This window comes from Mugil cephalus, chromosome 6, assembly GCF_022458985.1.
Source record: "Mugil cephalus isolate CIBA_MC_2020 chromosome 6, CIBA_Mcephalus_1.1, whole genome shotgun sequence".
Lineage (NCBI taxonomy): Eukaryota > Metazoa > Chordata > Actinopteri > Mugiliformes > Mugilidae > Mugil > Mugil cephalus.
In genome coordinates, this window is record NC_061775.1 from 15,870,513 (window position 1) to 15,893,817 (window position 23,305).

The window sequence follows — 23,305 nt, forward strand, 5'->3', positions numbered from 1 at the left end:
ACTAGCGGGAGAAGATAGTCCCCCTTGCATCACAATACGTCCCAGATTTCAAGGTGCCTGCCAGGTCCCGATAAAACACCGCATCAGCGGGGACGTGGCAGGTAGTGTTATCTGCGTGGGCCTGGGCCACCGTTGGAAGGCAGAGAGCAGCAAACGCGGAGCAGCAGATGCCTCGGCATCAAGCTGTAACGCACCCAAGGCACCGCTATGAATGTTAGTAGCTGCCTGTTTCCTTGCGGTCGGCCTCTTCTGCCAAAACGTCCCTTAAACGTTGGCAGAGACGCAGTGTGGTTAGTTTCCTCTGTGCCACTGTGCGCTCGAGCTGCATTACATGGGAGCAATTGCTGTAATTGGTGCAAGTGTAATGTGGCACCTACAGTGGCCAAAGCTGCACAGTTGCATTCAATTTCCATTACGCACCAGATTTTGAAGACGTCCCACAAAGTTTATTTTGCAGATTAGTAAAAGAAAGAGCTCCTTCAAATGTTTGCACTAAGTCCACTCATTCCCCATTGGGGATGTTAAGTAAACCGTGCAGCCGATGTAGAACTAAGTGTGATGCCACAGTTAACCCTTATGCCCTCCTCAAATTTATTACCCTTTGGGCACCTTTGTGGCAAAGATGTTCACGCATAAAGAAACTGACATAAAATCCTCAAGATTTTTTTCAAGACTTTTTTTTTTCATCAATTACTTCAATAATTTCAGAATTTTAACCCTTTCAGTGCCAGTTTAATCAAAATTTTGGCCACAAAGGTGGCCAGAGGGACTATCTAACATGAACCAAAGTCCCCTCCACCTACTGTTTTTGTGTGAAAATTATTGAAATTTTGGTAGTTTTGAGCAGGTCTGAAGTTTATGGAGAAAAAAACGGTGAAAAAATCATTGATGTGTGTGGACTTTATGACTTGGTTTTTTGCACGTGTACATTTTTGCCATGAAGGTGTCAGAATTTTACATCTTCAACTGTAAAATTCATCAACCGTCAAAATTTTAAATCTGCCACTACATACAAAATAATGATGCAATCAAATCAGTTTTATTGCTAATCTTTGACATATCCAAGACTCCAATTACCACTAAAGACACGTCATCCTACTGTTTATTTTATGGAAAATAATATAATCCACCTTTGTCTTTGTTATGTTTTGTAAAAAAAAAAAAAAAAAAATTAAAACTTCGTATTTTCAGACTGGCATTTAATGAAAAGATCTGAAGTTGTTAAGTGATTTATGGGGGAGGGGGAAAGCTGAAAAAAATATTGACGTATGACGATTTTATGACAGTTCTTTGCACATGGACATTTTTGCCACATTTGGTGTCCAGAGGGTGCAAAATTCATCACAAGTGTATAAAATGACATGTGAGAGTAAAAGACTCAAAAAGTTGGCCACAACCTGTAACACAGACAAAATGATCACCAAATGAAAAAAAAAAAAAAGTTGAAAAAAAAAATGTACATAAATGCCCGAGGAGGGCAGAAGGGTTAAGGGATCATGTGATGGAGGAGACAAATGCGCGCTCACGCACACACACTCGTCGTCATTCAGCCCACACCTGTCCTGCAGCGGGACGCACAGACAGCAGCGGACAACTCGGGTCCCGCAGGATCGATCTCTCTCTCTCTCTCTCTCTCTCTCTCTCTCTCTCTCTCTCTCTCTCCCTCCCTCCCTCCCTCTCTCTCTCTCTCTCTGTCAGTGTCTCCAGACATGAGGACCGCTGCAATCGGGACTGCGCCACTATGCCACGGGATATAACCGAGGATCCGAGGGAGGTTCTCCGCAGAGAACAGCCAAGTGCGTGTGGATAATAATTACGGCACGGGGGACGCCAACAGTTTGCTCTGTACACTCACGTCCATGATCGGGAGGGCGAGCAAACTCTGCAAAGGTGAGACTGCTGATGACTTACCGATCTGAGTTCAGCCCCTTAAGTTCTGACCTCCTGTTAAGTAAAAAATCGAACAGCTTCTAAAAGCATGTAGCTTGATTTCAGTCTTGACATAATTGTGTGCAGCATGGGCCACGGAGGACAGTGTTTAAAGGTGTGCATGCTACTGTACAGAAAATACTCCAAACGGAATCATACCGGTGCGTTTGATGACTCTATTTATCTGCATCTCGTTTGAAAGAATAAGTGATAACCTCATCTCAGGGAGAAATATTTTGTTGCCTTCCACCAACACAGAAAGTTGTAGTTTTAATTTAGATGAGCTTATTGTGCCCATGTGCTGAAACATCTAGTTTAAGGATAAAGAGACGTCCCTGTAATGTCATAATGCTGGAGAGATACAGCTGTGTTGTAGTAATATCCCTACTTTTATTTATTTATTTTATTTTTGTATTAAAACTCTTTGAAACCTTTCTCTTTTAGACAATGATTTCATCATTATTTTACTTTTAATTAATATTTTTATGACGACCACTTGGACCGATTCTCCTAAAATGGACCTTGATCATCAGTTTGGGGAAACATTAAAGGCAATAATTTGTTGGGCTGAGTTTCAGCTTAGCAGTGACTTACTTTCCCGTCCAAGTGTCTATTTTAGGTACGTCTCTGTAATGTGTTAAGGCAGTATTTAACAGCTCTCTGTGCCGCTTGCTGAACCATGAATCTACTTGCCAAGGATATTACGCGTGGGAAGAGTTTATCACTTCGGATTCTTTCACTTGAAAGTTTTTTTTATTTAGACACGAGCACACGACGCAGGTTGCGCAAGGGACAAGCAGTCTAGACTACGGCTGAAGTTTGAGTCGGTTTAAAAATGTTTAACGCTTGAACAGATTAATCACATTAATTTGTTCTCAGGTTACTCCTTTATTTCAGAACATATACTGTATATATACGCAGCTGTTTCCTGCAAGCAGTCTTTGGTAAAACCCATTTCACATTAACTGCCTTTTGGAGCCCATGTATACGTTATCTTGGTTTACACTGATCGGGCATAAAATTATGACCACCTTCCTGGATTCATTGAAAGGACTAGTTGTTACAATCCCTAGTGTTAGCATTACTTTTGATGGGGAGTTCTTGAGGAGGGCTGTTATGGGCTTTACCTCCAGGACCCTAATATTGTGTAGGTCTCCCTTGTGCCTCCAAAACCGTTGTGACTCATCAGAGAATGGACATGGGCCTTCTGAAGGGTGTCCCGTGGTATCTGGCAACAAGATATTGTTAGTGGGGGTCTTTGGGTTCTGTGGGTTGAGAAGAGGGGCCTCTGTGTGTCAGGCTTCTCGGTTTAGATCAGGATCTAGTGAATCTGGAGGCAAAGTGTGTGTGTGTCTGTGTCAGGCTGCATCCTGCTGGGGATGGCTGCTGCCATCAAGTAGTGTCATTGATGTGACGTGGGGGTGCCTGCTCTGGTCCCGGTGGGTGCTACATGTCTTACATCCGCACTAATGCCGGGTCCAAAAGTTTCCCAGCAGAACATTCAATTGTCAGAACATGGTCAACATTATTCACGTCTTCTGACAGTGGTTTTAATGTTGTGGCTGATTGGTGCATATTGTAGTTCTGAAGAGTTTTCGGTTCTGGGACGGCTTCACTTGAAAACTGTATTGATATGCAGATGGGGGAGATGATTACAATGCGAACAAGCAACTTCATCAAATTTGCGTCCGTCATGCTCAGGGTCGTAGCATGTGTCTTATCCTTGTGAAGTGAGTTCACATTACCATTGATCTGTCATTTCTGTAATTATCATACAGATATTTATATGTAAACTGAGTGAAAAAGTCACTGTTTCCTTCCTAATTAAAAACAACAACAAATATAATTTAAGCCGTTGGTCAAGTTGTACAATTTAAGCCGTCAAACCAGTTCTCCTGCATCTTTTAAGAATTTAACTGATACAGGAAGTTAATGCTATCGACAAGTAGCCACTATAACTTTTAATAACTGTAGTGTGAAATTAACAGTGAAACCCCTGTCAACAATCAGAGCAGTGATTATAAGGTTAGGGCTAGAATAGCAACATCCTGCGCAACATGTGCTAATGATCAGCAAAGTTTAGTAGGCGTAGAAACACGTGAGTCAGAGCTGCTGTGGTGTCCATTAAGGCCTCATTAATACAACGGCACATGGTTCAAATGGCGACAATTTACTGTATGCCAGACGGGGTCAAAGGTGAATTTAGTTCTCCGACCTTAACCCTGGTAAAGCTTAAAAAAGAGAAGATAGATGTTAAACGACACGGTCACATTTATACACATCAGTGTAACACGCCATGGGAGCAATTTGGGGTTCAGCGTCTTGTTAAGGACACTTTGGCATGTAGCGTGTTCGGGGACCCGAGCCGCTAACCCTTCATTCCTACTGAGCCGCAGCTCATGCAGACAATGCTACTAAGTTACTAGCCGTTTCCCTGGAGCCAGGCGGTCAAACTCTCTGGCATAAATGTGTGTCAACGACACTGTCAACTTGACCAATGTTTATCTCCACGATCTGTGATAGGGGAGGTGACTGTTTTGCATTCTGCATGAATTACATTTCCTCATTTACTTCTTCATTGTCTTTAGCGCACCGCTCATTAGGGTGAAAGGTAGCGGTCATAAATCGGTCCTTTATTACACTGTGACCAGATGAAGTTTCCCCTACTGCTACCAACTGCATGTATGCTAATGTGCTAAATTGAGATAATTCAATGTTATCTGGGTTTCGGGGCTGAAGGAAACAACCAGATGTAAATGCCCTGTAACAGCCTCCGTTGGATTATGACTGGAATTTACCCCTCCAACTACGTTGGTCAAACCTGACCACTTCATCCAACTGACACCTCTGACACCCTGAGCTTTCCGGTGACCTTTAATTCAACTCAATTAAGCCTGCAACCTCCAGAGCAACCTTGCATCCATCCGTCTTCAGTCTCTTTGATTTCTACTGTTGCAAGCTCAGCATTTATATTTCAAATAGTCCAAACGATTGTGAGGACTGTCCACACCGAAGGCGTTTTCACTTTTTCGCAATGCGGACGAGGAACAATATCCCGTTGTTCTCTGCGTACGCAAGAACACAGTGGAAGACGACAATGAAAATAATCTTGAATAGATGCTGTGATTTATCTGCGCCCTCGTATTCTGTGTGAGTCCGTTTGAGCTCGTGTGTGCGCGTTCAGCTCGTTCGCACGTGAAAGCAGGTAGCCATATGTGGTTGTTGTTACTTTTCGTTTGCTTACTTACGCGAAAGCTAAAGCATGTCCTTGGAAAAATGGAGTTAGTTCAGTCCTATTAACACAGAGCTGTGGGAATGATTCCGAAGGCATTTTTGTAAACAGAGCTAACTTCTCCCAGACTGCCTGAAGACTGATGACTGATGTCTTCATCATCAGCTCATGTAGCCTGAGTCAGATTCAAGCCCACGGTCAGACTTTCAGTCTTAGTGTCTTAGTGATTGCTCCTTTATGACGGATTGAAAAATTTGTTTGCAAACCAGCCTCTGATCTTTGAATCATTGTGTTTAGTTTTTGTTGTTGTTGTTGTTGTTGTTGTTGTTTTTTTTAAAAAAAAAGCTTCATTGACATTTTGGGTTTGAAGAGTGATGTGAAGTTGAAGGGAATAACAAGTTCCTTCCAGATGCCTGGTGGTAAAAGCCATAATGTCAACATCTGCTCTGCAGTTATGCTGGCAAAGCCCAACGACCCGCACTTCATTTATAAAAGCTCGATTTATATATTTATAGAAAAATGTCTTCTGGACATGGAGGAGAATGTTAGTTATAACCGTCTCTGTCGTTTTCTAGTGGACCTTCATCAATATTTATCAATTTTTAATCTCACGTGAGCTCGATAGGGGACCTTTGGAAATCACACAGTAATGTATTGTTCATAATACGTTGTGTATGAGCGACTAACCTTGACTAAATATCTAAATATCTGCTTCAAACTACTAAACTAAACCCTCCAAAGAAATGTCCACTCTAATAGCCTCATGCTACAGAAACCCGCTACCTTCCAAATCTATGTGCCTTGTCGCTCTTGGTCATAAAACAGCTCTGTTGTTGGGCTTTATTCACCACTTTGGTCCAGTGCAAGTTGTTTAATCTTTAATTTTGTTGAGATCATGATGTCCAGATGATAAAATCACTTCATGTTGAACTCCTATTTTTTAAAGTTATGAATGAGGAAACCTTAAAATGCACATTTAGTTAAAAAGCATTAATTTCCTATGAAAATAAATGTGACGTACAGTGTAATGAGCAGATCTCAAGAGCCCAGGATTTAAATTGTTAAGCATTTTTCATAGTTGCTGCTAAAGTTCATCATATAGCCTGAATAACCAGAATAACATGACTTTAACCTACACCGTACCTTCCTCGTGCGTATCACTTGGGCGGCCTGTTCTGAACCCAGACGCGTGCAGACTTTATATTAGTACGTCTTTGCTGGCCACCCTGCTACACGCACAGCCAGTGTTGTGCAATCTGATCCAGATCCTGCACCCTGCTCTCCAACCACATCTGCTTTACTGAGGGAAATAGGGAGAGCTTGAGATATTTTAAGAAACACACAGTTGTAAAAGCGCAGTGTAAGAGACTTTCCGCTTGTTGTCTTGTTTTGCAAATTTCTTTTTTTTCATTGGGGAGAAAATTTAATGCGCACAATACACTGATAAGGCTTAACATTATGACCACTCCCCTAATATTGTGTAGGTCTCCCTTGTGCCTCTAAAACAGTTGTGACTCATCAGAGAATGGACATGGTCCTTCTAAGGGTGTCCTATGGTGTCTGGAAACAGGACCTTGTTAGTGGGGGTCTTTGGGTCGTATTGGTTGAGGGGAGGGGTCTCTGTGGATCAGGCTTGTTCCAGTGCATCCCACAGATACTTGATCATGCTTTTAAGTTGTTCCTGAACCGTATTTGTGTCTGTGTCAGGCTGCATCCTTCTGGAGATGGCTGCTATCATCAAGGAGTGTCATAACTATGGGGTGGGGGTGCCTGGTGTGGTCTAGGTGGGTGCTACATGTCCAAGTGACATCCACATTAATGCCAGGTCCAAAAGTTCCCCAGCACAAAATTGAATTGTCACAAGATGGTCAACATTCATTTCTTCTGTCAGTGGTTTTAATCTTGTGGCTGATCAGTGTTTAGTGTCTATCATTACTTTTTTCACCAAGCTACACTACCAGTCAAAGGTTTGGACACATTCAATTCAGTGAGAAGGTGTGTCCTAACTTTTGACTGCTAGTGTATAAAGTGGAATTTGATCCAAGATACTAGATTCCCGTTGATGTTAACTATTGTTAAGCAAACTTTCGATCAAGTGTCCCCCTTTGCACTTGATCCTCCATTAACAAAACTGGTCTGATCTTTAAGGTAAGAGCTGTCATCAGCTGTGTAAGCACTGTGTCCTGGCCCTGTGCAGCCTGCAGCGTTGAGTTGTTGAGCTGGTGTTCAGTCCGAGGACTAAAGTTGGATTTTGTGGTCCCGTACCATCAGAGTTTTATTTTCTTTTTATTACTCAAGTGTCTCAGTTTTTCTGTGGATTTTGAGTGAACTGAATTTTTATTACCGTGAATGAAAGTGGTATATGGCGATTTGGGTCCATTCCTCACACGGTGTGTGTTTTCTTAGCATACAGAAATATTCCCTCCTAGCACTTTATTAGGAATACCATGCTAATTCTGTGCAGTGATATCTTTAGCTCTGTAAACAGCGTCGTTGGCATGAATCCCACGAGACGATCTGCTCCGTGTTGACAGGATTGTATCCCATACTTTCAGCAGATTTGCCGGCTGCACGTTCAGTCTGCAAATCCTTAAGGTCTTTTGGATTGAGAGCTAGTTATTAGGGTGGACAATAAAAAACTAAGTACATCCCACAGAATCTGTTTCATTTTCTGACATATTTCAACAATCTAATATTTGATCCTCCTTGAAACAGTGAAACATTCACTCGAACAACACCAACACCGTGGAAATGAGCTTCATTTGGTGGATCTGCTAGCACGCTTAGGATCTTCATCCTGCTTGAACATCCACCTTTGGTTCAACTTCAGCTGATGAACAGATGACCTCGCAATTTCTCTAAGCACTCTTTGATATGATGCAGATTTTATACTTAGTCCAGTGACTGGCTGAACTGCTCGTTCTTTGGTTTGTCTGTCTAGGACATTTTATTTCAAAAGTTTTGCACTTCGTCTGCAGGTCAGAGTAAACAGTGTCCGTCTAAATGTAGTTGTTGGCATGTTTAACTATGTCCTTACCCATAAGCACTGGATCAAACGGGATTAAGTGTTTGCTTGTTCAAACACAGTATGTTGGGATATGTTCATGACTGTGTTAGACAGTGTATCAAATACATGACCCACTCAGTTGTGTGTAGTTACTTTAAGCTGATTAGATGAATCTGTTCCAACGGTTCATTATGGTGAAATACGCTTTATTTATACAGCACTTTTTAAAGCAAACTTACTAACTTGAAGAACATTTTGAGACTTGAAAATAAAACTACTACTACAGACAAAATAGAAAAGATCAATTGGGAATAAAGCTGTTTCCTGGCATTAATAATAATAATAAAAAAAAACATACATAGATCGTACGCAGACCTTAACGCCGTAGAATCACTCTAAGGTTTTCAAGTGCAATTTTATTTTAGAACTCATTTTAAAACCTTAAAATTGATTGGTTCCATAAACATACATGAAAAGGAAATTCTGAGTATTGGGTCATTTTGGTACCAGTGATCCACTTATGAAGGCCATGGTTTTTATTAAAAGACCCATTTTTCTGTTGCCGTGCGTCATGTCTGTATAGTGTCAGTGCTTCTGAAAGTTCGTCAGGGACAAAACAAGGAACCTAACGTGGGAAACATGGATTCTCACATACATCCTCAGCCAGGAAGGGTACAGTAGCTACCAGGAAGTGCAGATGCAGTCCTTCAACAGTTGGATCCACTCTGCAGAAATACAGATGAACCAACAGCTTGGAAGACAAACCAAGATCTGGGCGTCCAAGGGTTTCGTCAACAAGAAATGACCGCATCCTGATTTGAATGTGCAGGAAAAAAAACACCTAATGACATGACAGGAGCTCCAACAGCAGTGGTCAAACCAAACTAGTGTCCAGTGTTCCACCTGCACTGTAAGTGGTTGACTTTTAGATCATGGCTTAAGGTCCTACAAGACTGTCAATAAGACCCTGATCAATGAGAGACGGAGGTTAGTCTGGTGTCGTCAGGCCCAAGCACACAAAAACTGGAAAGTCAGGAACTGGAAGAAGATTCTGTGGTTTCCAGCCTTATCTTCTGTCATATCTACTCTACAGAGTACCATTGTAGAGTAGATATGGCCCAAAGCCCAGAATCAATACCAAAATGAGACTAAACATGGGTGAATTCATAACACTGAGGACTGAGCTGGTGAGCTATGATTTTCTCAGCATCTACTTCTTTCTGGCATTTATACAAAATGAGCAAGGTGTGTCCTCCCGCCAGAGCGAACTAAATATTTTCCCAGTGCCTCTGTGGCAAACAGAGCATGAATCATCAGTGAATCCTTTCATCAATGAAGAGGCTGGAGTACGTGTGCCGTGTTATTTGTCCCGCCCCTGCATTCATCGTGAAAAGAACAGTTAATTAGATCATTGAATGAAGAATTTCTCAAACATTGTTATTTTCTTTTTTTTCTTTTTTTTTTCAGATGGAAAAACTCGGTGGAGGCAAGAGACGACGACTACCCAGCATCACCTGAGGAGCTGGAAGGTGAGCAGGTTCATATAAGTTTTAGGGTGTGTTTCACAGCACAGCATCCAGAGTGGTCAGTGTGGGTTCACTGTCCCATAACCTTTCTATTCCAGTACAGTTTAAGGTCTTAGGTTACCCAACCTGCAACATTTTTAACCCTTAAGAACCAAACGTTTGAATTACCGTAACTCACAATGATTTGAGCTGTGACAAAATTCAAAGTGAGGCTGAACACTTCCTGACATCTCAAGGGTATAACTAACAAATTCCTCCAAACAACTCTCTCTTCCTGGGTCTCCCTGGTTCTCCAAAAAGCAATCAACAGCAGTCATCATTACCGTAATAGCAGCTTTTTTTTTTTTTTCTCAGAAAGAGTAACTTCCCAGTGTTCAGCCATACTTTGAACTTTCTCCATTAGTGAGTTACGGTAATTCAGATGCCACTTTTATCTGCGGGCAGATGTTTACGACTTAAAGGGTCAACCAAAGAAAAGTGTATCTGTCTGTTTTGAATAAAAGGTGAATGTTAAATGCAGGATTGGATTTTGGTATTGATCCATCATCGATACATTTTATTTGAAATGTCATCACTGAATAACCTTGTAATTTTGCCTTTAGTTGATGATTACGATAAAACACATGACAAATATTTTAGGCAAATAAACCTTTTAACTACTTACAGTATAAAACAATTTAATAGTATAAAAATTAAATAATTCCTCCTTTACTCCACATAATTGTTTTGGAGGAAAAATTCAGTGGAAAGTAAGAAAAAGGAACAATGTAAATATGACAATGGAGACGACAATGGAAAATAAAGTTAGTTGAGCAAAGTACCGACGCATTTCAATAACGGCAAATTCTGTGATCGATGTAGATACAGTATTCAGTGAGACATCATAAATCCACAGCAAGATCTTTAAGATGCACGGGACAACTTGAGTTTTCTGTAGAAAAAAAAAGGTATTTCTGGTGTTCTTTCCAGGAGGAAATGAAACTGTAGAAAAATCATCAGCACTTGTAGTAAATGGAGCAACTTTATTAGTGTTTTACTGGTGGCTTCATCAGGGTCGTCAACCTGAGTTTTCAAAAATACTTTAAAAAACCATGTGAATCGCTGCTGAATTCTGAAACCATTCTGTTTGCAGACATACCACCTGACTTTTAGCATCTAAAACCTTTGCACAGGACTATACGATACCTTCTACCTCACTACACTATATTTTCTCGCTTATAAGTGGAACATAGCAGCAAATGTGACATGTAGAATTGTTTGCTGCAGATGTAATTCACCTGAACAAGTCTCCCCCCGAAAGGCATTCAAAGTTTCAAAAATTGACGGATGCAGCCACCAGTGGCACAGCACAATACTCTGGGCTCCGACCTCAGCGGGCCCCTTTCCCCTTTCAATACCTCGAATGTCACGCTCGAACAAAATAATTTAATCAGCGCGTAAACACGTTCATTTGTAAACTAAACTTCAAAGAGAGGTTTTAGAATATCCTGGAACAATATTTCTGTCACTGGGTTTTATACGTGTGTTGTACGCTGCTGATAAAACAACGCTGGAAAGTCGCCTCATCGACCACAACGTAGAGAAACTATAGTTACTATAGGGTTTGCCGTCAGACTATATGTTTCACCGTGAGCAGTTTCCACCACACCGCCCATTTGATCTGGGCTTTAAGTTCCCGCCAGACACATCAGAGAAACTCATTTTATAAGAGATGTTAAAATATTAAACTTAGCCGCGCGGTGGGAACGTGTCGCATGTCGGTTAAGTAATTGAAGAGGAGCTGAGGTCGGCTGCAGGGTTCCTACAAGGCTGTGGAGACGGCCCGTGTGGACTGAAAGACAGATAACGTGGTCAAAATTTCCATGTCAAGGTGTTGATGGATCAAGATGAATCAGCTTACCCGGGGCGCCTTTCTATTTCCACACTCAGCTAAATAAAAACGCTCATAAAAGGTTCACTCGCATTTCAAGTTACTGGATGAATTATAAAATTAGGTTTAGGTATTTATGGGTTCACAGAATGAATCCTTTTGATTTTGGTGTTTGCCACAATCATAGTATATTATACCTTCATGGCCTCTGTTATACTGTATCTGGCTGTTGAGCTCTGATTATCATACATTTACATTACAACAGAAATAGCTAAAAATCCGTAAAGTAAGTTTAGAATCTGTATTAAGGATGCAAACATGTTGATGTTGTAAAAACTAAATTGATTAATTTGTGATTGTCACTTTTTCTGGCACGATAATTAAAAAATGTTAATAGTATAAACTTCATGGTTAAACTTCCAAATGGTCTGTTAACGTTCTTGACGACAACTACCACTGTTGTTCTTTTTCCTTTGGAAGGACTTAGGTCAATCCAGGTGCTTCATTTTAACAGTAAATGGAAGCAAACAGGTAGAGCACTGATGACGGTGTCGCACAGTTTCACTCATCAGGCTGTTGTGGTAACAATGTGCTTAGGGTTGTGGCTGTGTAGCAGCAAACTGAGCCAAGTTTTTTCTTCAGATGTTAAGCTCTGTGTGATTTGATGTTGATGATGGAAACACATTGTTCACTTCAAACATTCCAGAACTGTATGCATGCAAATTTGTACCTCAGTTTTTAGTCATTAGATTTTTATGTGGCTGTTTACATAGAATAAATAATGAATTGTGAAAAAGGGGTAGGACTTTAAAGTAAAGTGGTCATCCTTCTTCCTACTCCCTTTTCAAACAAAAGGGCTGTGTTTATTTATTTGTCTTGTTTGATACCAGTAGTTTTACCTAAGTATAACTGGTTTCTTTTATTTTAGACTATAACCTCTTCTATCTTCCACCATCCTCGACGTCTGCGTCTTTTTTTTATATCGTCAGGTGATGCTTTGGGTGGTGGCATCGTTGCTGATGCTGGTGGAAGATGTGTTTTCTGAGAGGGTCAATAAAGAGGCTCAGTCAGACCTCCAGCGTGTCCTCAGACAGTCCTCCTGGTCTCCAGCTGAGGATCCAGAACGGGATGACAGTGTCCACACATCCTGGCCGAATGCCTTGGGTGAGTATTTCATATTGTCTGTCGTTACACCAACAGTTTTATTGGACTTGGACGTAGTTGCGCTCCGTGTTGTTGCACACAAGCCCTCACAGATGCCAGAACTGAACAGCTAGACCTATATTGCCGTGCACTATTTAATTGATTTACCTTTTATCACAAATCAAACATGGATAAAGTGTTTTCAAGGATCCTCAGGTTACTGTGGAATCGTTTTCATTGGCAGGAGATCGGTGGGAAAGACGCTCATTTCTTCATTCGGTGTGATATTACTCAAACTATTTATGTATAAAACTCAAAAATAGTTCTGAGGTGTGAGCCAAATAGAAGCTCGTCACTCCTGGAAGTATGGCCTTGATCAGCTGAATGAACCCTGTGTAATATCAGTCAAGTATGTTTTGTTATAATACTTAGAGCATGCTAGTATCTCTGTGCAGGGCACTGAGTGGCTTTTCTTTACCCGTGTTTTATTTGCCTAGTCTTGTAGTTTTGGGTGATTATCAACCACCCGCGGGTGCTTTGACTCTCTGATGTGGTTTCTAGTGTCCTTCTGAGGGTCTTATGTGTCTGCTCCGCTTAGCTGCATTGATACCTGAGAGGAACTTCCACGTTGTGCAGGGGTGATTATCAGACAGTAGTTTGAAAGGGTTGTGGGGATCGCGCCTCCAGGCAAAGGCAGGAGTGGATCATGTCAGGTCCTGGTGTTGTCACCTCTTCATGCCTTTGACTGTATAAACATATGTACAATGCGTCCCCACTTCCTTGCATTGGCCAAATTGATGATATTTTCCCGGGGATACAGGCGGCTGCATCAGTTTGGAGCCAGAGTCTGATCAGTACGGTCCAGGAGTGGAGCCACGATATCGATGACCCGCCCACACTTCCAACAGACTCCCTCTTGTTTTCATTTAATCAATACTGCACTCAGCTCTCCCTCCAACAGGAAATATGGGCTTATACACTGTACTTATTTATTTTCTAAGGGACCGCATCATGGAGCGGCTGGCATGGCAACTTCCTGTTTCTAACAATGAACTGAATTGAAACATATCTGAAAAATTATATGAAGTACCTAAAATGACGTAGAAAAGGTGAGCCGCAAAGCCCCATAGATGACTGTAGCAAATTAGGCCACGCCCACCATTCGTGTGAAAACAAACCACTAGCAGTAAATACGACTCCCCCTGTAGTCAGCGTTTTTTTTTTTGTTGCTAGCATTTGTCACCCAGAAAGAGGGCGAAAAGGCTACTGTTAGTCAGGCAGAAACATGTGTAACGTTGTTGCCGAGCGATGATTGGCGATGTTAAATAGATTTTTTTTTTTTTTTTTTTAAATAGCCTATAAACAAACAAATATAAATAAATAAATACAGACAAGAAATGGGTGAATTAGGCCCACTCATTGGCCGGAGGAGTCACTGAGTCTCCTGGTACTCTATGAAATCTGTCATCACTCCTTAATGTTAAATTAATTAATCACAACATAAAGTTTTGCCAACATTAACCCACCGTGATTAAGTGTTTTTGCCGCAAATGTACACATGTCGACACATAGTCCCAGGCTTTCCCAGGCTTTCCACCTTTGTTCATCCATTTTATGGCCTGAAGTCATAAATTTGTTCAGTTTTATCCCTCTCTCTTGAGGGGAGCAGAGAAAATCTCAGAGTTTAATCTTTTAAATGAAAATGAAAATTTAATTTGAAGAAAAATACACAACGCAGCAACTTCTCCTTTGCTTTCACCCAAAAGGGGGTGTGGCCTTTTCATTGACATGGGCTTACTCTGTTGTATCTGATAACATGGAGGGGGTGGAGCTTATGACCTATACTGCAGCCAATCACCAGGGGGAGCTCTGCTTTGCTTTGGCTTCACTTTTGAGAAGCTGTTCACCGTTATACTGTCTATGGCTTAGACCCATAGTTAGATGATAACTGGTTCTCATATTGAGAAGCTGCTGCTGTCTGTTCTTAGGTCCACCAGCCACTTGGCTTTTGGGCTGCGTGATGCCCCCTTACTTACATACTGAACAGTATGTTCCTCTGTTATTGTTTCTCTCAGCTCTGGGTGGGTTCGTCCTTGTGCTATTGTTCTCTTGAGGCTGGGTGTTCACCCCGGATGGGTCTCTGGAGACTTCTCTAGTGGATCTGTTGAGTAGGTCTACGTTGATATTTCCAAGGATCTCTCCCAGTGAGACTTTGTTAACGAGCCAGTGGTATCTCAAAAGGAGTTAACTGTGCTAAGTATAGGTTTTACTCAAAATTATTAAATGTGAATGAGTTAGGGTCAGTGGATGGAGCTTGTATGACAAGTGGGGAGGGGTATTCTCTGCAGCACGGTATCTCCAAACTCCTCAGTAGTGTTCATGTTCTGTTGGGGCTTCTCCAGCTCCAGCTGTGATTATTATTCCTTCTGTCTACGTTAGAGCACTTAGCTACATATCATGAGGCAGTTAGCTCAATCACAGTGTGGTGGGGAGCTGTCTCATACACGCTAAAACTGCCAGTAAAGTGTTTAGTGTTTTTTAGTGTTTCAATTATAAGAAAAAATGATGAAAATGTTAGACAGTTGTTTTGTAAAGTTTCCCCGTGATCGTCAGAACGTTTCCTCATTTGGTTGTAACACGAAATCGTTCTCTAATTGCATGCAAACTAATGTGGCGTGTTTCAACATGGTTCAATATGTACCTGGACGGGGTTTGACGGAGAAAGCCTGGTGCTCATTGCCTGGGGAATATTTTCTGTTCTCTCTTTTTTTTTTTTTTTTGATGATGATGATTACAAGTTTTCCTTTTTTTTTTTTGTAAACATTAAGGCATGAACTGACAAGCATCTACTCTGTAAATGAGCACGCTGCAGTGGTTATATGATTCCTTAGGGAAAACAGCGCATGGGGGGATTTTAGAGGAAGTATGAGGGCAAAGCCATCCCCGGCTGTGGAAGGCAAAGGCAAACAAACACCTGAACCAGGTCCCAGTGGGGTGGTTAAATCTTGTTTGAATTGTTCTTAGCAACTGAAAAAGCCACTTCGGCCCTTGTTGGATCTCACCCAGCGACGTCGGTAATGACCCCTCACAGTGACAGTAGCTTCCACACAACAACAAGATATTAACCGGAGGAATTTCACTCAACTCCTATGTCTGCTTTTGATTTAATCACACGTGTTACCTGCTGTTAACCCATAAAACTCTATAATCCAGTCCATAACCTAAAGGGTGAGAACGTCGTCACCTTTCAGTCTAAAGGCTATAATAGATTTCACACTGTGTCTTATCCTACTTCCGCACATCCTGAGTGAATTGAGTAGTCGTGTAGACCGCGTCCCCGGGGATCACATCATGCTTCTGGCCTGGTTTCGTCTAAGTACCTATATGTTATGTAGCATGGCTGCTTCAGCACAAACTTTTGTGGTTTAGATGTGTAATTGTACACCGTGTAATGTCAGTGAAAGAACTCCTACCCCATCCTTGCGTAATTCCATTTTTAAACATAATGTTGTGTGTGTGTCCTCACAGTGCTATTTGACCGGTGAACCCCAGTATGTGTCAAATACTATAATCCAAATGGATTTAATAAGGTTTTTGTTCATAAATCACGCTGTAAGTGCACACAGATTGAAGTTAAATACATTATTGTGTTATTTTATTTGACTGAACAAATGTTCATACTTAGTCCACATTCTAGAGGTGATCCATCAGCGGTTATGAAATCAATGTTAATTATTCGTTTAGACACATTTAATGCTAACCAAACATGGAACTGACATTTGTCTTGTCAATCTGTTCTCCCAGTCGTCTGTTTGGATTAGCTCATTAGCATGTCTGCAGTGACTGCAGCTTCCATTGTCCAATTAGTGGAGAGTTGTGCAAACAGCCATTGACTTCTACACAGAGGAAATGTGATGTGCAGCTTTGCATAATTTGTTCTTTATTTATCTGGACATAAATACACAGTTTCCAGCTGCCCCAGTCATTGTGTTGACGAACTGCCAAAGTGTACGTGCCAAATAGGTTACTGTGCTGTGCACACAACAGAAATGTGCGCACTGAGTTGTGCAGATGTCTAACCAGAGGTGCTCCTGCACTGGTACATTGACACCACTTTGTATGAGGGTACGAAAGGATGGATTAAATGCAGACAGGAAAACGTCCATGCATGTAAAGGTATATCAGGCAATAAAGCATCCTCTGACCTCTTGCAGCACTGGAAAGCGTTACCAAAAAGGTAACACAAAAAAGGCATCACAAATAGACAGTTCTGCTTTTCTGTCTGTTTCTAAATTCACACAAGAACTTAATGCATTGCCCATACATGGGCTTTCTTGCAATACCGCTGACATCATCTTTGATAATAAATAAGAAGTTTTGAAATATTGCACTTAGAAGCCTTAACATGTGCATGCTGGAGATCAAATAACAGACTACCCAGGCGTCTTCCCTTCTCTTTGCAGAAGAGTGGTTACAGATCCAGGAAGAGGAAATCCAGCAGGCCAGGTGGAGGCGCTCCCCTCACAACGCAAAGTTGTCCAGAACGTCAAGGAGGAACCGCAAGAAGGTCAAGACCAGCCGCGATTGCAACCTGGAGAAGAAGCAGATGCGAGTGAGGGATCTCGGCCTCGGCTATGACTCTGACGAGATAATCCTCTTCAAGTACTGCGTTGGCACTTGTCACAGCTCCCGAAAGAATTATGACCTGGCCCTCAAGGCTCTGATGGACAACGGGAGCATCTCCAACAAAAAGGTCAGCAGTCAGCCGTGTTGTCGGCCCATCCGCTATGAGACGGTGTCCTTCATGGACACCCAGACTACATGGCAGACTATTAAGTGGCTCTCGGCAGCCAATTGCAGCTGTGTGGGCTGATCACGAGGAATGTGTGTCTATAAACACGGGGTGTGCTTATGTGACAGGGCAGGATGCTCCGAGGTGCGTGCGTCTTAATACGTGGTAGCTGTTGTTCTTGTGGTCTCAAGAGCCTGGGATGGAATCCAAAGTGCAATGGCCTGAGCTTTTACTCCACTAATGGCCGGGATGCTGTCAAAGTACTGACATCTTGATATCAGCTAGCAGTCTGTGGCAGCGGAAAGGTTTGTTTAATCGCCAGCACCTACAGCGTAATGGAGGAATCTACTAGTACCAGCCCTGATCGCGGTGAAGTAGGCCTTCATTCGGCACATCGAAGGCTTTCAGTGTCGAGCAGCTACACGGCAGGTCCTTAGGTTCTGTGCTGTACCTGCCTCCGGCTCAGCTAGCTCACCAAAATCCTTCATCTTCAATTGTTTTCTTCTGTGTTCTTTCTGAATGGGAACTGCTGACTTTCTGATTTAGCTAGCGGGTCATTAGTCCCCAAGTACAGGGCAGCATTCAAAGAGGCTGAATATACACAGACTTCAGCAGATGTAAACAGTAACTTAATTTGTGTTCACATATTGTTAATTTGTGCCAATTAACAAACAGAATGGGGACATTGATATTGATTAGCATGTTAGCTTTTAGGAAAGAGGTCTTTAAAGTCAAAATGCGATGTCCAAAATGAGAATAACACTAAATTAGGCACCCCTGGATTACCTTTTTGTTACTATGACAACAGTGTTCCCGAGAAACTGTGCATCATTTTGACGAGTGGAGCATTCAGTGGACCAACATATTAACTTGATGATGCTTGTCATTTTTGTTACAAATTTAATATGAAGGTGCAACTTTACAAATTTGGTCACAAATGATCTTTTTTTCGATGAAAGAAGTTTGTCGGTTTGAATCACTCGGTGCTCACAAATTTACAATCGTTTACCTTTTATAGTGTACGCTGAATTTAACTGAAACTTAAAGTCAGTTAGGTGCAATACTGACGGCCTCAACACACAGCATGCTCTGGCAAAACAGCTTTTTATTTTTCTGCACATCAGTGTGTTGCATCGTTGCAGTGCAACAACCCACAGCTTGACCTGAAACATACTGAAGACTTCCAAGAGTTGCTGTGAAATGCAATGAAATGTGTGGATTTTTCTTTCATGTGCTTTAAAATGGGATACTCTGAACATCCGTACGTAAGCATGGTTAATTTAAGACTGACACTTTGGGCTCTTTCGGCGTTTTGACCACTCGTCATCTAAGCCAAATATATGAGAACGTGTTCAGGAAACAGTAGTCGCTGTAAAATATAATTATTAAATCAGACTGTTTTCAGTTTGAACGTTACTGGCCGACTGTACATCCACACTGCAGTGTTGTTTAGACTTTTATCTTTTTCTTGCTTGTTTTTATGAATGTCAATACTTTTTATTTATAATTATTATTTGCCAAAAGCAAGTTATCCAGTCAAACCAGCTGAACCTCCATCAGGAGCAGCGTGACATTATTAACTTCAAAACATCTGTTTAACCAGTGTAAAGACCAAATACTCTGATGTTGCAACATGCTAATGCTAAAACCTAGTATTGACGTTTTTTTTCTTCTATCTTTTTTCATCCTTTCTGTAAATACAGTGGTCTTCATAAGATCAAAATTTGCTTTCACCGTGTGATACAACTCTACCTTTTCTTCCAGGGCAGCTCCGTAATGTTATATCTGGTAGTCAGTCTTCCGAAACACTCTAGAGAGATGGAGAAAGAAAACATTTTTTTTTTTGTTTGTTTGTTTGGTGATGCATCAGAAGGGCATTGTTTATTTTCGTGGATGAAATATACGATGCTTTACAGTAGCGTTTCTAATTTGAGCAGAGTGGATCTCTTCATAACACGCTGTCCTCCAGCCAAACTATGCTAATTGTAAATGCCACAGTAGCTCAACGCAGCCTGTTTACATGTCTGTCAACAGTCTATTGTAGGATGCCATCACAAATATAGTCACGCGCCAACCATCATTCACGGTGACTGCTTCTCAGCACGTGGTCTATTTCTAGACCAGGTGTGACATGATACCTCTCACAACCGACCGACCTGTTTGGTTTCAGCAAAACAAGTGTGGAAAATCACTTTCTGTGTCATTTCTAATGTAGAACAAAGTGCATGTGTTACCGTCTCATCCTACTAGAGAGCTGCTGCCGAAGCTGAGAGAAGCTTTTTGACACTTTTATCATCGTCATTTGAAATCCAGCATTAAAATTCAATTCTAAGTTAATTTAATGCTGTTCTTATTTGAAATGAACAGACAGTTGTTATCGTTAGAGAGAACGGATGGATTTTCCCAGCTGATTGGCTGAGCAGTGGAAACACATAAGCCAAAATAAATTATTAATGTACTCGAGAGGAACAGCACATCACCCCTCGCTGGCTTCCCAAACACCGACATGTGTTGCGACATCCAGTTCAGCTCCTTCTCGTTCGCTGCTCAGTGGGTATGGACCACAGCCTGGACAGAGTGTCCATGAGTATGACACTAAACAAGTGGGTAGATGTGTCACTGAAGTGGGAGAGCACTTTGAGTAATAAAAAAAGGGTCTACTTTACATACTTTAAAGAACATTTATCAGTTTTTCCTTATTTCTATTATTTTCTATGTTGTAGATGAGTACAGAAGACATCAAAGCTATGAAGGAGCACATATAAAAATATGTAGTATGCAAAATTAGACACTTTTTGTTGTTCCTTCATAGTTTTAGTGTCTTCAGTATGAATCTCTGATGTAGAAAATAATAAAATAAAGAAAAATAAATCATTGAATGAGAAGGTGTGTCCAAACCTTTGACGGGTAAAACATGTTACTGTCGCAGAGTTTTATCAAGCAACAACAATCACAGAACTATGTTAATTATAACAAACATAAAACACTTCCTGCAGCGTGTGTAATAACTACATGATTATGTTCATGGTACTGCAGTATCAATGCTGTATATGCACGGTTATTACCTTTTGACGTTTTGAGTTTTTGCTACATTCTTCTGTATTGTATGAGACAAAAGCATCTTCAGCTCGCAGCCCTTCCACATTGGACCAATAAAAACGTATGGACCCCAAACATTTTAAAAGATCACAGTGAAGTATTGCATATACAAAACGCTGGAACATTTATTTTGTGCACGCGAGCTCTAATACAGGATTCATTCAAGCTCCTAGTGTCCGGCTGCATCAGAAATGAGTCTATAAATATTCTAGTAACGCACACTTGGATATTTATAGACTGTAGCCTGTTTTGTAGTGTGTGTCTCGGCAGCGTGTCTCTAAATAATGTTTTTGTTTTTTTTCCAATCTTGACATTGGGATAACAAAGCAGCTGCACATTGAGTAGTTTTATTACCACCTTCTCTCCCAACTTTTTTTTTTTTTGGTCTAACTCAGAAAGTATGTGCAGGTTACACAAGTTTACTGAGCTTCACAGCAGCTTGGCATTATACATATTTATATATTGCGTATCAAATAATAAAATAGGTTTAGGTTTAGTGGAAAGTGCATCATTTCCTGTTTGACAGGTCCGTTCTGCTCTTCCAAATGTCAGTTCAACATCAAAGACCAGATCAGCCTGTGAGCCTCTCAGGTAGAAAGAAGTAAAAATTTAAATTGCTTCCAGTCATTTCAGATGGATGAGATATTGTACAATCGTGTTACTCAACATAGCAGAGAATGCCTGAAATGTATCTAATGTAAACAGAAAGCTGAAATGCGAAACATAGTCCTTTACTCTAGATATAGTGGACCATATCTGTATGCTACAGTGGTTACAGTAATAAAACACTTTATATTTACTGCTCTTTAAAGTTGTTTGCATACAGTAGTAGTACGAGCTGCATGATTTCTGAGGCCTTATGTCACAGTTTAAGTCAAAACTTAACTCTATTAGATGCTATGCATCATGTTGCCTTACTGTACATAAGAGTATTTATTGTTTAAATTATTTTTTATTTATTCTGTATTTGCCTTAATCCTGTTCCGGGGATGTTTCTTTATCAGTATGATCATGTCTTTTCCTTTTTATCTTGTTTTCATTCATCACACAGAATAATTGTATGTATTCAGTCAAATGTGACGTGCATTTATTTGTAATGATACTAAAGCTTATTATATAGCTTGTATATTTGTGTACAGTGTGTATTTGTGTATATCTTTGGCATCGACTCATGAGGAATCTTCACATCACAAAGCATGTTTATTATGAGGCACTGTAACCTGGAATGTGTTGTCAGAAGAACAAGTAGACTTGTGCAGTATTTAATTAGAATCATTCAGTAATAAATTTAAACATTTAACGATCTTGTCAGTGTAGAACCACTGGCTAAACTCCGATTTGTGATTCGGTTTTCAAATTGAATATATGATAAATTCTTCACTGAGGTCATTAATGTCTCTTTTAAATGCTAAATTCTGCTTTTTTTCTGATAAAACAATTTCTCATCAGAGAACTTTAATCCTTCGTTCATCTAAAAAGATTGAATCTAGTGATACATTGTTTTCAGTGGGTGCACAATGACAAAAGTGAATTCTGATTTCATAAGATATGAGTCATTTAATTATTCTGTTGACACGCTTCTGACTATTTCAAAGTATTCAGCGAAGCTTGCGGGGCCTCATGGGGTGGAAGTACTTCAAATGAAGTGTTACTGAGAAGGGGTTAATCTGCCTGGCACGGCTACGGCCGGGTCTGGAGTGTGAAAGAGAAGATTAAACAGTCTGTTCAAACTCCTGCATGTGCTGCCAGGGACCGATGCCAGCTGTTGTTGGAGAGCCACCGTCCCGTACCCACGGACTCACCTTCACTCAGTCTGCTGTGCACTCCCGACGCAGTGTTACCATACCACCCTCAGGATGGGACTGTAACTTGTACTATATGTCACAACAACCCCGTAAATCACACACCGAAAGTCTATAGCTGAACAGTCAATATCATATAATAAATGCTCAGTAGTCTACATATACCGTATGCCATTGTACTGTATTATTTTGAATATATTCAGAACTTTTCACTGTGTATTCTCAAATGTCTTCTGACCACTATTTTTGTACATCATAAATAACAAACATAATAAAATGCCGTTTTCAAAACGCCCGACGTCGGCGAATGCAGCAGATGGTCGTCTATTTTCCACCGACGCTAAACAGTTCACTTTAACTTTCATAGTTCTGGTTGCAGTGACTCCGGATGACAACACGGTGGTGAGGTCAGGGACCAAGTATGAGGGAAAACTACACTGGAATAGATTGATTACACTGGAAGCAGCACATGTGTAGAGATGACATCTGGATTCCACTGTATGTACTTTAAATCTCTGTCTCTGTCTTCAGTCGGGAGAAACTTCATTCTGACACTTAATATTGTAAAAATATTGTATGCCAAAGTGCTGCTCACAGACAAGGTGGGACGTAGGGTGCACTCTGCCAAGGTCATTAGCCCAACGCAGGACCAAAGGAGACAGACGGACATTCACATGTGTGCTGAGTTTAGAGTTGAATAACATCTGTGAGAAGGAGCACGAATCACCCAAATAAAACCTTTACACATCTTGTTGTTGCTTGGCCACTAACGACCGGCTCACTGTGCCACCTATGTATTTTCTTAGCGGACAGACGTGCTGTTTCTATATGCAGTTTATAGACTAAACGAGCCATCTGTCGCAATTTATTACTTTTCATACTGCGTGATAGCCCGACCAGCTCAT

General features: G+C 41.0%; 1 protein-coding gene across 2 annotated transcripts; it reads left to right on the plus strand.

The window, feature by feature from the left end:
• Positions 1–1,254: 1,254 nt before the first annotated feature.
• Positions 1,255–22,799, plus strand: LOC125008988 (neurturin). Of its 2 annotated transcripts, XM_047586440.1 has the most exons (4): positions 1,255–1,890; positions 9,636–9,697; positions 12,554–12,728; positions 17,171–22,799. In XM_047586440.1, exons 1-4 carry the CDS (start codon positions 1,860–1,862, stop codon positions 17,578–17,580), a joined length of 678 nt encoding a protein of 225 aa, XP_047442396.1. In that variant the 5' UTR covers positions 1,255–1,859; the 3' UTR covers positions 17,581–22,799. The 2 variants fall into 2 exon arrangements, with proteins under 2 accessions (XP_047442396.1, XP_047442395.1); XM_047586439.1 differs by lacking the exon at positions 1,255–1,890 and having other exon boundaries at positions 9,213–9,697.
• The last annotated feature ends 506 nt before the right edge of the window (positions 22,800–23,305 follow it).

Coding starts and splice junctions, on each gene's coding strand:
- LOC125008988 (XM_047586439.1), top strand. CDS start 9,584: ATGAAGAATTTCTCAAACATTGTTATTTTCTTTTTTTTCTTTTTTTTT. Junction 9,698..12,553: donor ATCACCTGAGGAGCTGGAAG/GTGAGCAGGTTC, acceptor TTATATCGTCAG/GTGATGCTTTGGGTGGTGGC. Junction 12,729..17,170: donor ATCCTGGCCGAATGCCTTGG/GTGAGTATTTCA, acceptor TTCTCTTTGCAG/AAGAGTGGTTACAGATCCAG.